This window comes from Ascaphus truei, chromosome 2 (genome assembly GCF_040206685.1).
Source record: "Ascaphus truei isolate aAscTru1 chromosome 2, aAscTru1.hap1, whole genome shotgun sequence".
Taxonomy (NCBI): Eukaryota; Metazoa; Chordata; class Amphibia; order Anura; family Ascaphidae; genus Ascaphus; species Ascaphus truei.
This window is the reverse complement of record NC_134484.1, coordinates 7,440,160-7,454,581: the sequence shown is the minus strand read 5'-3', so window position 1 is coordinate 7,454,581 and position 14,422 is coordinate 7,440,160. Positions and strand designations below refer to the sequence as shown.

Here is a 14,422-nt window from a genome sequence, read left to right as displayed (position 1 = left end):
ACAGTATATAAAATATTTATTTTTAATTGAGGTTATATTGCACATTTGGTCGTACTTTTGAAGTCTCTCTATGTATATGACAAACATAATAAGATGTTTATTATCACGTTATTAAATTATATGATTTCTTTGTACTGAAGATAAGAACCGGTCCATTTCAAGTTATTAAACACAGGGAGATGGGATGAAAGAATTTATGTTTTTATTCTTTGCTCCCAATATATCTGTTTTATAATAAGCAGCGAAAAAAAAGGTGAAAAAATAGAGAAGATGGAGTTAACAATTCTAGTATCAAAATAATTTCCGCTTTGGGCACCCCTGCTTCCTGAGATATTTACCTCGGAAGGGGGTGCTGGTAGCAGCTCTGGCTGGGCTGGTTGGGGTTATCAAAATGGCAGCTTATATGTCCCGTGGGCCAATAGGAAGCCGTGACGTCATCCCCTTCTTAGGTAAGTATCCTGGGAAGCAGGGGATCCCTTGTGCTGCAATTAACCCGGTTCAGATCAGGGGACCCCCATTGCTTCAAACCAATTAAACAAACACAAAGTGTCACCAGTTCTGCTGCTTGAAGAATAAAATGTGTCTTTAAGGAATTATATTTTCTATAGATTTACTAGAACATTTTCTGACGTGGTTTCTCTATTGCAAACATATTGTTATTGTGATAAACGTATTAATGTTGTTGAAGTTTTTTGTTATCGCCCAACCGTACCCAGGCCCCAGTCAGTATAAAATGATCAATAACCACAGAATGATGCTGACCAGCATTAGCACTTTAAACCCCGTCGCCATGCTGCGACAGCATAAAACACTATGTACAGTGTGTATGTATAATATATATAGATATATATATATGTTAAACTATACAAGGTGTTATAATTATAACACATAAGGAGGGGAGAGGGGCAGCCAATGTCCCCTAACTGTTTCCCTCTCTGCTTCTGCTCCGTCTATATATACACTGTACCTTTTCATTTTCCCACCCAAATTCCCTAGCCACGTCCTCCCTCTGGCCTGCCCAATGACAGCACTCTGCCCACCTCCCCAGCAGCTACTCCTCAGCCAATCGCCTGAAACCTGTCCAACATCTGCCTGGTATCACAAAGCTCACTTTCCTGCCAAAACGGAAACCAAATCAAAACCCTGAGGTGAATGAGGGGCCCCCACAGTTCCGTGTTTCCCCAAAGTCCTGTGCCAGCACCAGTCCAGTGCCCCCTCACAGTCCTGTGCCCTCCCACTGTCCAATCCCTCTCCACAGTCCCGGGCTCCCCCACAGGGTCCGTCTGAATGCCGGTGGCTATTTGATCGTGGTGAAACGGCCACGACAAAATGTCCCATTCCGCAGCTACTGAAAGTGAGACCAGACAGCTTTAGCATAATGGGGAACACACATTTTATTAGAACCAACAGCAGGGATATATACAACATTTAACTTTAAATAAAACTACAATGGGGATTATATAAATAACCGGCTTTTAAAAAGTTATAACTTATCCTTTTAAAATGCTTATTTTATACATAATAAAGTAAAGTCTCTTTTCAATATCATTAAGCGTAACAGATTCTAAGCCCTCGCTCAGGCAAACCCCAGATATTAAGCACACGTTTGCAATTATATGTGAGCGTGTTATCCCTAAACATGAGAGAGAGGTCTCTCCCCTGTGTGTGCCCTCTTGTGTAGGTTCAGGCTGGATAAGACACTAAATCCCTTCCCACATTCCCCACATACATGCGGTCTCTCCCCTGTGTGTGTCCTCTTGTGAAGGTTCAGGCTGGATAAGTCACTAAATCCCTTCCCACATTCCCCACATACATACGGTCTCTCCCCTGTGTGTGTCCGCTTGTGTGTGTTCAGGTGGGATAAATGACTAAATCCCTTCCCACATTCCCCACATACATACGGTCTCTCCCCTGTGTGTGTCCTCTTGTGTGTGTTCAGGCTGGATAAGACACTAAATCCCTTCCCACATTCCCCACATACATACGGTCTCTCCCCTGTGTGTGTCCTCTTGTGTGTGTTCAGGTTGGATAAGACACTAAATCCCTTCCCACATTCCCCACATACATGCGGTCTCTCCCCTGTGTGTGTCTTCTTGTGTAGGTTCAGGCTGGATAAGACACTAAATTCCTTCCCACATTCCCCACATACATACGGTCTCTCCCCTGTGTGTGTCCTCTTGTGTAGATTCAGGCTGGATAATACACTAAATCCCTTCCCACATTCCCCACATACATACGGTCTCTCCCCTGTGTGTGTCCTCTTGTGTAGGTTCAGGCTGGATAACCGACTAAATCCCTTCCCACATTCCCCACATACATGCGGTCTCTCCCCTGTGTGTGTTATCTTGTGTAGGTTCAGGCTGGATAAGTCACTAAATCCCTTCCCACATTCCCCACATACATACGGTCTCTCCCCTGTGTGTGTCCGCTTGTGTGTGTTCAGGTGGGATAAATGACTAAATCCCTTCCCACATTCCCCACATACATACGGTCTCTCCCCTGTGTGTGTCCTCTTGTGTAGGTTCAGGCTGGATAAGACATTAAATCCCTTCCCACATTCCCCACATACATACGGTCTCTCCCCTGTGTGTGTCCTCTTGTGTGTGTTCAGGTTGGATAAGGCACTAAATCCCTTCCCACATTCCCCACATACATGCGGTTTCTCCCCTGTGTGTGTCTTCTTGTGTAGGTTCAGGCTGGATAAGACACTAAATTCCTTCCCACATTCCCCACATACATACGGTCTCTCCCCTGTGTGTGTCCTCTTGTGTGTGTTCAGGTTGGATAAGACACTAAATCCCTTCCCACATTCCCCACATACATGCGGTCTCTCCCCTGTGTGTGTCCTCTTGTGTAGGTTCAGGCTGGATAAGACACTAAATCCCTTCCCACATTCCCCACATACATGCGGTCTCTCCCCCGTGTGTGTCTTCTTGTGTGTGTTCAGGTGGGATAATTTACTAAATCCCTTCCCACATTCCCCACATACATGCGGTCTCTCCCCCGTGTGCATCTTCTTGTGTGTGTTCAGGTGGGATAACTGACTAAATCCCTTCCCACATTCCCCACATACATGCGGTCTCTCCCCTGTGTGTGTCCTCTTGTGGTCTAATAACAAAGTCTGACTCTTCCCACTTTCTCTAAGATCTTTTCCTTTGGCACCTTCTAATATATTTCCTTTTGAATGAGAAGCAGTTACATTGTTTATAAATAGCGTTGACTGGTTGAAAGTTGCATTTTCTGACATAGTTATTGGAATGCTGCTTTCCGATCGATTCTCTAATCTGCAAGATGGTTCTGTCCTCATCTTTTCCATATACACATTTGGGTATTTGAACTTCAGATGTCTAAGAGGAGGTAATCCTGACTGCTAAAAGCAACCTTGCAGTGTTGGCATGGGTGGGGTATTTGTGCTGGTCTTTGTACTAGACGAGAGACAAAAAAAAAAATCCCTGTTACACAAACTGTCTTACAAAGGGTCATGAAGGAGACGTAAAGAGGTATATCACAAACAGTTTAGGATGAAAGTAAAATGTAAAAGTACATTGCAAAGCCCAACATGTGCAGCATTAGGGCCGGGAGAGTAGATGTACATTGCAAAGCACATGTGCAGCATTAGGGCCGGGAGAGTAGATGTACATTGCAAAGCACATGTGCAGCATTAAGGTAGGGAGAGTAGATGTACATTGCAAAGCACATGTGCAGCATTAGGGCCGGGAGAGTAGATGTACATTGCAAAGCACATGTGCAGCATTAGGGCCGGGAGAGAAGATGTACATTGCAAAGCACATGTGCAGCATTAGGGTAGGGAGAGTAGATATACATTGCAAAGCACATGTGCAGCATTAGGCCTGGGACATAGTAAACAGTTTGGTGCTGCCGCTCGCTCTACCAGGAGCTTTTTGCTGTCCTGGCAGAGGAGACAGCAAGCGTGCTTGGGAGGCGGGTATCACTGTGTGTCACTTGGAATCTGTCAGTGTGTGTGTGTCACGTTGAAGTGGTCTGTGTGTTTGGGTGTCACTGGGGAACCTGTGTGTGTGTATATTATATAATATTTTAAAAATTAAAAAAAAAAGACGTTGTGAGAATAAATTATTTATTAACATTGTGCAACCTTGATAAATATATACACACAGACACACAGACACACAGACACACACACACAGAGACACAAACAAACACACACACACCTGCTGGTTTGGTGGCTCTGTAGTTACAATGCCGGACCGGCTGCAGCCCCATTGGATGGGAGCGGTCACGTGACCGCTCCTCCGCTTCCCCGAGCGGCAAATTTCAAACTTGCCTGTCTCGGGGTAGTTTCTCAGCCTCCGCACGCATGCGGAGGGAGAAACAATAGCCGCGCTGATAACAGATGCAGGGGCTTTGTGCATCTGTTCAGCGCGGCTCAGCGACGCGGAGTTCACCATGTCCTGGGCCTTAGGGTAGGGAGAGTAGATGTACATTGCAAAGCACATGTGCAGCATTAGGACAAGGAGAGTAGATGTAGTGGATCATACATTTAAAGTGGATCATAATATTTAAAATATTTAAAAGGAAGTGTCACTAGATGCAAAACACCATTTAAAGTGACACAAATCCTTAGACAGATAGTAAGTCGATAGTTTCAGATGTGAAGGCATCATTAAAAATTGCTTGTACAATGAATAGAATACGTGTCTCAGTAGGTGCTCAGAAATCAGTCACCGGGTGTTCCCGTTACCGTTCCATGTACCAAGTCTCTAATAGTTATAGGATGACCCAACTTTCTTTGAAATCTCCATTGTTAAAGCAGAAAACAAATACAGTACCTAATTATTGTATTTGACATCACAGATGTTATTCAGACTTAATTAAGCTATACTAATATCATCCAGTGTGTTCCAGAACTGTGTTAGTTATTTAATACAATTGTTGATGTTTTTTTTTTTTAAGGAAACAGGGAGTCTGTACTTCTGCTACTGTTTGTTCATTTGCATATCATTTCACAGAATCCCTTGCTGCAGTGGAAGTGCTGTGTGCTGGGTGATAATGGTGAAAGGCGGGGTGGCAGACCTGTCAAAGACATGTGAATGAGCAAACAGTAATATTTCCATTTGTTATATGCTTTACTGTGGAGGGTTTTTGTCACTTTTTTTTTATTTTTTTACCCACCATAACTTTACTAAGTGTGGTGAAACATACGTACCTAAAGTTATGGTGGGTACGTGTTTATTATAATGCAATGTTTGTATGGAGGAGAATCAGTAGCAGAAGTGTGTGTGTGTGTGTCTCTTCCCCATGATACTGTGCCCCTGTATGGGTGGCTACCTGTTGCTGTGCGTGTGTGTGTGTGCCGCAGTGTGGTGTGCCTCCCTCTCACCTCCAGACGTCAGAATAACCAGGAAATTAAACCCAGGACTGGATCGTTATCCCACTGTGAACCTGGAGAGAGGGTGAGTGTGAGTGTGTGTACACACACACGTATACGATGGTGGTGCTGGCAACGCAAAATTTTGGAATGTGATTCCAAAAAAGGAATGTGATTTGCTCCCTTTAAGGTGACGCCCCAGCACCCAGAAAAAGGTCTTCATCACATGGTACATCCACCAACTCCCTTCATGACCTTAGCGGTTAGCCACTGAGATAATGAAGGGCGGTTATAAATGTATTTTAATATTGTTGATGTATTTTTCTGTTACTGGGTTACCATTTATTGCCAATGTGGATATGTGGGCCCCCCATTGAGAGGTGAAAAAAGGCATTGCACTGCCTGTAATGAATGGAGGAGGCTAATGTTAGCAAAAACAACCTTTTAATGAATAAAAGGATCAAACATCACCCATGGGTCATCCAGAAAACGCACACCTACGCGTTTCGGGCCGTGCGCCCTTTATCAAGGTGTATACAAAGTGAGAATACAGACAAATTTAAATACTGGCGTCGTTCGCGCCATGACAGTCACGTCACCACTCGCATAGCCAATCGGAGCGCTCCCCCTTCGTTTCCCTTTCCTAATAGGAGCTGAAGACCATAGAACAAGAATAAACTTTATTAGTTGCCCCAGACACTGAGGGAACAACCAGGGGTAAAGGAGCAGAGCTTCCGATTGGCCCAGAGTAATGAGCATTCAAACAATAAAACTTTAAGAAAAAAAAAGGGAAAACACATGACAAAAACAATATTAAAACCAGAATTAGCATAAAAAAAACTAGCAAAAAGACGTCACCTATTACACTATGCCAATCCCTAAATCTAACTAAATAAGTACTCTACAGTACTTAAAAAAATTTTAAATAACAATATCCCTGTATACATATATGTGAAAATATGAATATACATATTAAACAAAGAAAAAGGAAGCATATAAAAACCAGCCTATTGATAACCACACCATATGCAGTATTGACATATCCACCATTTAAGTGAATAGACCCTTCTATTAAGATTAACCAATCCAATATTAGTATAATCAATAAAATAAAATTAAGATAAAACAAAATACAAAAAAAAATACACAAAAAAACAGCACCATATCCCCCTCATCTGGTAGTCCTATATATAACACTAGCTGAGAGACCCGGCGTTGCCCGGGATGTGAAGTGTGAATAAGTATGTGTAAATGTTGTATAGTAAAATTGTTGGGATCACAGAGCGCTGTCGCCTCGGGGGGAGGTTGCCACCCCATCCCCGCCGCTCCAAGTCACCCCCCTCCCCGGCGGGGGAACAGCCAGTGGCCAGGCAGGCTGCCTCGCGGCTCCGAGTGCCAAAGATGGCGGCGGCCTGAAGGACCCCCTTCCTCCCTCGCGGCGCCAAGTGCCTAAGATGGCGGCGGCCGGAAGTAGAGGTAGGGGGGGGGGTGTCACTGCCGCGGAGTTGCGCTGTCCCCGATCACGGTGGCTTCCTCGCTGGCACTGTCCGCCGCCACTGCTCCCTGCACGTCACAGACCTCAGGTGCGGCCACGTGCGGTGAGTATCACCTAGCGCTGTTGCCTCGGGGGGGGGGGGGTCGGGGGGTTAATGTTGGGTCGGGGGGGTGCGTTGTCCGTTGGAGATGTGAGGATGAGACGGTGAGGTGAAGGGGAGGTGTTGGCAGTGTAGGCCGTGATCTCCGGAGGAGCTGCGGCCACGTGCTGTGTCCTTTGCTGATGTGAGGATCACACAGCGCTGCTGCCTGGGGGGGAGGTTAATGTTGTTTCTGTGTGGTGTGATCTCCGGAGTAGCTGCGGCCACGTGCGGTGTCCGTTGGTGATGTGAGTATCACATAGCGCTGTTGCCTCGGGGGGGTTGGGTAATGTTGGCTCGGGGGGGGGGGGGGGTCGTGCGGTGTGTGTGGTGTTGTGTGAGGGTGTGGAATGTTGCAGTGTGTTGGCAGTGTAGGCCGTAAGAGGCGGTGTGATCGTGCGGTGTGTGGTGTTGTGTGAGGGTGTGGAATGTTGCAGTGCTGAAAGCAATAAGACTGGCACCTGATTGTGCAGTTCTGTCGTGGTAGCAGGAAGTCAGGGTTTTCTGGGTTGAGAGCAGTGAGGGTTAGGTGCAAATCTCAGGGTTAGGTGGAAATCTCTCAGGTGCAAATCTCAGGGTTATGTGCAAATCTCTCAGATCAGTGAGGGTTAGGTGCTGGCAAGCGTTCCCAAAGCTCAGTGGTTAGGTGCAAATCTCTCAGAGCAGTGAGGGTTAGGTGCTGGCAAGCATTCCCAAAGCTCAGTGGTTAGGTGCAAATCTCTCAGAGCAGTGAGAGTTAGGTGCTGGCAAGAGTGTGTCAGTGGTGTAGGTCAGTGAGGGGTGGGACAGTGTGGCAGTGGTGTTGGCCGCAGACCAATGAGAGTTGTGCGGGGGCGGACCGCAGACCAATGAGAGGTGTGCGGGGGCGGGCATGGCCCGAGGCGGAGTGACAGGCCAAAGGTGCAATCAGATTGTCCGCAGGGACACAGGAAGATGCAGACAGGCATACAGTGCTTTCACTAATATATAATAAGATATATAATAAGATGTATTTTCTAGGAGAGGGGTAAAGTGGATAAGACTTGGATGTATAATTAAAGAACACACGGAATAATTCCATAAAAAAAAGTGTAAGTGTAAAGAGAACATCAAAGACTATAATAAAAATGCATAAACTTATTTTGAAGTATATATAATTAAGCATACCAATACACTAAAGTATTAGCATGTTTATATAAACATATAGATATATGAAAATATTTTTAAAAAAGATGTTCAAAAACCATTTGAACAAGCAATACAGAAATAACTGCGACATCATTCATATCACAATAAGACATCATGCCATAGATAGGACATACAGTAAGTCATAGGTGTGATAAGAAAAATAAATCCTAAAACTCATGTTGACAAATGATTCTAGAGCCTATACAGAGAGAAGAACCCTCTTAGATTATAATACCCAGATTAATTGGATTTCATTTAAATAATACAAAAAGATCGGTACAAAAATTCTTCAGATCAAATCTAACCCATATTATAATCCCCTCTTTTCAAAGAAGATATATACATTTAATCCTTAAAAAGTATAGGGTGGGTAAGAAAAGGACCCCCGCGGGGTCACCCGGGCACCCCCGCGGGCCTGTTGTATGGATGGTGTGCCTGCAAAAAGGTAAACAAAGATATTTTTTCTAAGTCCAGCTTCTTTTGCGCCTGCCTTCAGCTGGCGCATTTGTTTGGCGCGTTTTTAAGGCCAATTCACTTAGCGCTGCTTAGTGAATCTCTTGTACTGGCAAAAAGAAGCGCAATAACCTGATCGTGCGCATTTGGCACCGAGGGCTAAAAAAAGCCCTTTTAAGAGCGATAAAGCGCAGTTATCACTGCTTAGTGAATCGCACTGCAGCCTTATCGGTCTTAAAGGGTACTTTGCGCTCTTAAAGCCACTTAATGGAGCTTAGTGAATCGGCACCAGAACCTGTTATGCGGTGCCGGTATCTCCTTCCATGTGAAAATCCCTCGGTCACGTGACCCACAGGATTTTTACATGGTGGGGATACCGGCACCCCATAATGGGGCCTATAACTCGGGAAGTAGGGGGCCCCCGGACCTGAAATCAATGCGGTTCAGCTCCGGAGACCCCCTGCTACATTACTGTAATGTTTAAAATTAAATAAAACTCCCGCTGTGACTGATTCAGCCTCTTACTGCGCGTCTCTTACAGACAGTCAGACACATGTAGGATTAACACAGCAGGGACCTCTCCTCTCATCCTCCCTCCATCATTCACTATCCCTCCATCCCCCCCACTAACCCATCCATCTCTCCTCCTCCCTCATCCCCCCATCCTCTGTCCTCCTCCCGCCTCCCTACCCCACACACACCCCCACACACCCCACACACACACCCCACACACCCCCACCTCCACACACACACACACCCCCACCTCCACACACACACACACAGCAACATTAGTTTAATACACATACCATATACAAATACACATTTAGATTTAACATATACAAACATTAAATATACAATATATATGCACAGTGCATGAAATGAAACACACATGCATTACAAATACACACACACACGGAACCGAGGGATGTAGTGAGGAGCAGCTCAGAGCAGGAATGCTCTGCAGCGCCACCTGCTGCCCAGCAGCCAGACAGCCCACTCTCCTCCTCCCTCCTGCCATGTGACCGGCTCTGCAGCGCCACCTGCTGCCCAGGAGCCAGGCAGCCCGCTCTCCTCCTCCCTCCTGCCATGTGACCGCAGCCGCATCCACTCTAATCCCACCCGCCCAAACCCGTGAGGACACCGGGTGATTAATAACCAGGGCTGCCCAGAAAAAAAACGGGACATTTTCACCATTTTTGGGGTACTGGGACAGCTCATTAAAAAACGGGACCGTCCCGGCTAATCCGGGACATCTTGTCACCGTAAATATACAGTATGGCTTTTCAATAAAGGAAAACTGTATTTTGTATGAAATCCTGAGGTCAATGTTTTCTAGGATTTTCATTGGTTAGATTTTGGAGGAACATGATTGGTGCACTGAACATCACTGTGATTGGACAGCTGCATCATGTGACGTGGCTGTCGCTGCTTGAAAATAAATGTGCCCGTCTTCTGAACGGTGTCCTGCTTTGCAGCAGCGAGCAGGGAGACAGCTTCATTTGGTATAAGCAGTTTGCAGGGATGTATAACACTTGTTCTTGCGCCACTTTCTGTCGCTACAGGAGACACCGCGGGCGGTTTCTGGTATAATCACGGCCTATCTGTTCCTGCTGCAATACATGACATTATACGGCATCTTGTGCTCGGTGTATACTTAGGCCGTGATTATACCAGAAATCGCCCGCGGTGTCTCCTGTAGCGACAGCAAGTGGCGCAAGAACAAGTGTTATACATCCCTGCAAACTGCTTATACCAAATGCAGCTGTCTCCTCCTCCCACCCCCCTGCTGTTTCAACCCCACTGTCTCCCTCCACCTGCTGTTTCAAACCCTGCTGTCTCCCCGCTCCTCCGCTGTCTCCCCGCTCTGCTCCGTTCAGGAGATGGGCACATTTGTTTTCAAGCAGGGACAGCCACGTCACATGATGCAGCCGTCCAATCACAGTGAAGTTCAGTGCACCAATCATGTTTCTCCAAAATCAAACCAATGAAAATCCTAAAAAAAAAAATGTACCTCCGGATTTCATACAAAATACAGCTTTCCTCTATTGAAAAGCCATACTCTATACTGGATACCTTGAAGAACATGCCGTACACATTGAAGAACATAGATAATTATTGACTGACAATTATTTACAAAAAGAATAAAGTAATTAATTAAATTACATTAATCATTATATTATGTATATATATATATATATATATATATATATATATATATATATATAGATATATATATATATATATGGATATATATATATATATAGATATATATGGATATATAGATATAGATATATAGATGTATAGATATATACAGTGTTCGACAAACCTATACATTTGCTCGCCCCGGGCGAGTGGATTTAACCCCCGGGCGAGTAAATATTGGCCCAAGCAGCACACGTTTGGTACTAGGTGGCGAGTAGATTTTTTTGTGTGGCGAGTAGATTTTTTGGTGATTTGTCAACCACTGGATATATATATATGGATATATAGATGTATAGATATATAGATATATATATATGGATATATATATATGGATATATATTATATATGGATATATATATGGATATATAGATATATATATATAGATATATATATATAGATGTGTGTGTGTATATATATATATATATTATATATATAGTATACTATATATTATAGATCGTGTGTATATATATATAATATAATATATAGATGGATATATAGATGTGTGTATAATATATATAGATGGATATATAGATATATGGAACACACAATAGATGCCGCAATCAAATCATCCTTGTGTGATTAAATAATCAGTTAACCAGAGGTCAAGGTAAAAGGTAACCCTCTGGTGGTGCTACCGACCCAGAGGAATAATGTGACTGAAAAGGAGGGAGAGTAGGGTCAAAAAGGTGCACTCAAATGCTGAATTATGAAAAATAGAAATGGACTTTATTAACAAAGAGTATAAAAAACACAAAAGACAGACCCACACAAATCACATGTCAGATCGCTATGCGACACAGCGTAAAAACATCAAAGAGGTACAATTGGTCTGATAAGAGCCAAAGCAGGGTAACAATATATCATTACAAAATATAACATAACAGAACTAGGGGAAAAATATTTCTCCCCAAGTAATGTTTGCTGAGATCGGCCGATCCAGAACAAGAGTAGCAATGAATATAAATGGTAAATAGATACAGACCACAAGAAAAAGATTGGATATATATTGTAGTAAATATACATAAACCTCTTAATGATGATGAGAGATAGTTAGGCACATAGCTAGAAATACATAAAGTTGTGACCCTTAAATGTGCTGTAAATCAGCTGAATAAAGTGATGCCCAAATTGAGCTGCACATGTAAGATAAGTAGCAGCAGTGGTAGATCTATAAAGTGCACTGGTAGCGCTCATATAAAGTCCCCTGAGATACAGAGCTCAAAAATAATGAGCAGTGGTGGTGTGTGAATAACACAGGGTCATAGAGCACTGCTGTGTGTGGTGTGCACAAAGCACTGAGGAAATCAGTGATAAATACCAGCGTTACTCAGTCAGGCAGCAGGAGAATCAGATGATAAAGACCAAAGTCTTGCAGTGGGACATCAGCAGTAAAACGAGGAAAGTCTCACGCAGTATGGTAAGGCACACGGGTCACAGGATGGAGGGGTGCCACACGGGTCACAGGATGGAGGGGTGCTGTCACAGCTCTGCTCCTACGGCCGTTTCGCCAAAAAGGCTTCTTCCTGGAGCATAGATGTTGTGTGTGTGTGTGTGTGTGTGTGTGTGTGTGTGTGTGTGTGTGTGTGTGTGTGTGTCGTGTGTGTGTGTGTGTGTGTGTGTGTGTGTGTGTGTGTGTGTGTGTGTGTGTGTGTGTGTGTGTGTGTGTGTGTGTGTGTGTGTGTGTGTATATATACTGAGTTAAGTTATGGTGAGTAAAAAAAGTGACAAAAAACCCTCCACAGGAAAGCAAATATGCAAATACAACTGTATGCTCATCTGCATGTCTTAGCCAGGTCTGCAACCCCGCCTTTCCCCATTATCACCCAGCATACAGCACTTCCACTGCAGCAAGGGATTCTGGGAAATGACATGCAAATGAGCACACAGTGTCACTTTTTGCCTCAAAAGCAAGCTTAAGCCTATAGGGAACCATGTGAAAAATGGTTTTTGAGCAAAAAGTGACACTGTGTGCTCATTTGCATGTCATTTCCCAGAATCCCTTGCTGCAGTGGAAGTGCTGTATGATAATGGGGAAAGGCGGGGTTGCAGACCTGCCTAAGACATGCAGATGAGCATACAGTTGTATTTGCATATATATATATATATAGTATAATATATAGTATATATATATATATATATATATATATATATATATATATCTATATATATATATAAAATCTACTCGCCGAACAAAAAAATCTACTCGCCACCTAGTACCACATGTGTGCTGCTTGGGCCAATAGGAGCTCGCCACGATGTTAAATCCACTCGCCCGGGGCGTGCAAATGTATAGGTTTGTCGAACACTGTATATATATATGATGTGTGTGTATATATATTATATATTGTATTGTATGTCTTTATTTATATAGCGCCATTAGTGTACATAGCGCTTCACAGTAGTAATACATGTGGTAATCAAATAAATAACAGATAATATAAATAACAGATCATGGGAATAAGTGCTTTAGACATAAAAGTAACATTTCGGAAGAGGAGTCCCTGCCCTGAGGAGCTTACATTCTAATTGGTAGGTAGGGAGAACGTACAGAGACAGTAGGAGGGAGTTCTGGTAAGTGCGTCTGCAGGGGGCCAATCTTAAGGTGGGTCTTAAAGGTGGATAGAGAGGGTGCTAGTCGGGTACTGAGGGGAAGGGCATTCCAGAGGTGTGGGGCAGTCAGTGAAAAAGGTTTAAGGCGGGAGAGGGCTTTAGATACAAAGGGGGTAGAAAGTAGACATCCTTGAGCAGAACGCAAGAGTCGGGATGGTGCATAGCGAGAAATTAGGGCTGAGATGTAAGGAGGAGCAGAAGAGTGTAAAGCTTTAAAGTGAGGAGAAGAATGGAGTGTGATATATATATATATATATATATATATATATATATATATATATATATATATATATATATATATATATATATACAGTGCTCGACAAATAATGATAACCAGTCGCCCGTTGCGAGTGGATTTAGGCAGCTGGCGACCCGTGCTGCAGCTCTATTAATTCCCTGCTCGTGCCTAAATTTTCAAATATTTTTTTTTTTTTTTTAATAAATAAATAATTCCTCTCCCTGATTGGTCTGATGCGGGGAAGAGGGCCGGCTGGCAGCTCTGGGTCAGCCTCTCTCTCCCCCTCCCCTGCCCCCGATTCCCGCTTGCTGCCAGGGGCTCTGACTTCCGTCCCCATGGATGCAGCCGGTGGGGGGGCGCGCGCGCTAGCAAAGTTAGCTGCTGGATCCAGCGCGTCCCCGTCCGGCCACGTTTCCCATCGGGGAGGATGTCCCCCGCATGCCCCCACATACTCAATTTCCCCCCCCCCAATGCTCCTGCAGCCCCCCCGATGTTCCCCGCAGGCCCCCAAATGTCACCCGCAGACCTCGATGTCGCCCGCAGGCCCCAGATGCCCACATACCTCTGGTGAGTGGGACTCCCGGCTCCGTTTTTTTGTGTGTGTGTGTGTGTGTGTGTGTGTGTTAGTGTTAGTGTGTGTGTTAGTGTGTGTGTTAGTGTGTGTGTTAGTGTGTGTGTTAGTGAGCTGGGGCTGCAGTTCCGCGAGAGGCTGCGGTGGTGCCGGGTCTGATCAGGTACCCGGGGAAGGGGGGGACACTCACGCACACCATC

The 14,422-nt window shown here is 44.5% G+C and overlaps 1 protein-coding gene across 2 annotated transcripts in view; it reads right to left on the bottom strand.

The window, feature by feature from the left end:
- Positions 1-1,376: 1,376 nt before the first annotated feature.
- Positions 1,377-14,422, bottom strand: part of LOC142475242 (uncharacterized) — a 228,384-nt gene continuing 215,338 nt past the window's right edge. For both annotated transcript variants that reach the window (XM_075581211.1, XM_075581210.1), the window contains one exon: positions 1,377-3,425. In XM_075581211.1, the coding sequence (XP_075437326.1) occupies positions 1,634-3,316 (1,683 nt within the window). In that variant the 5' untranslated portion in view covers positions 3,317-3,425 and the 3' untranslated portion in view covers positions 1,377-1,633. The remainder of the gene's footprint in view (positions 3,426-14,422) is intronic.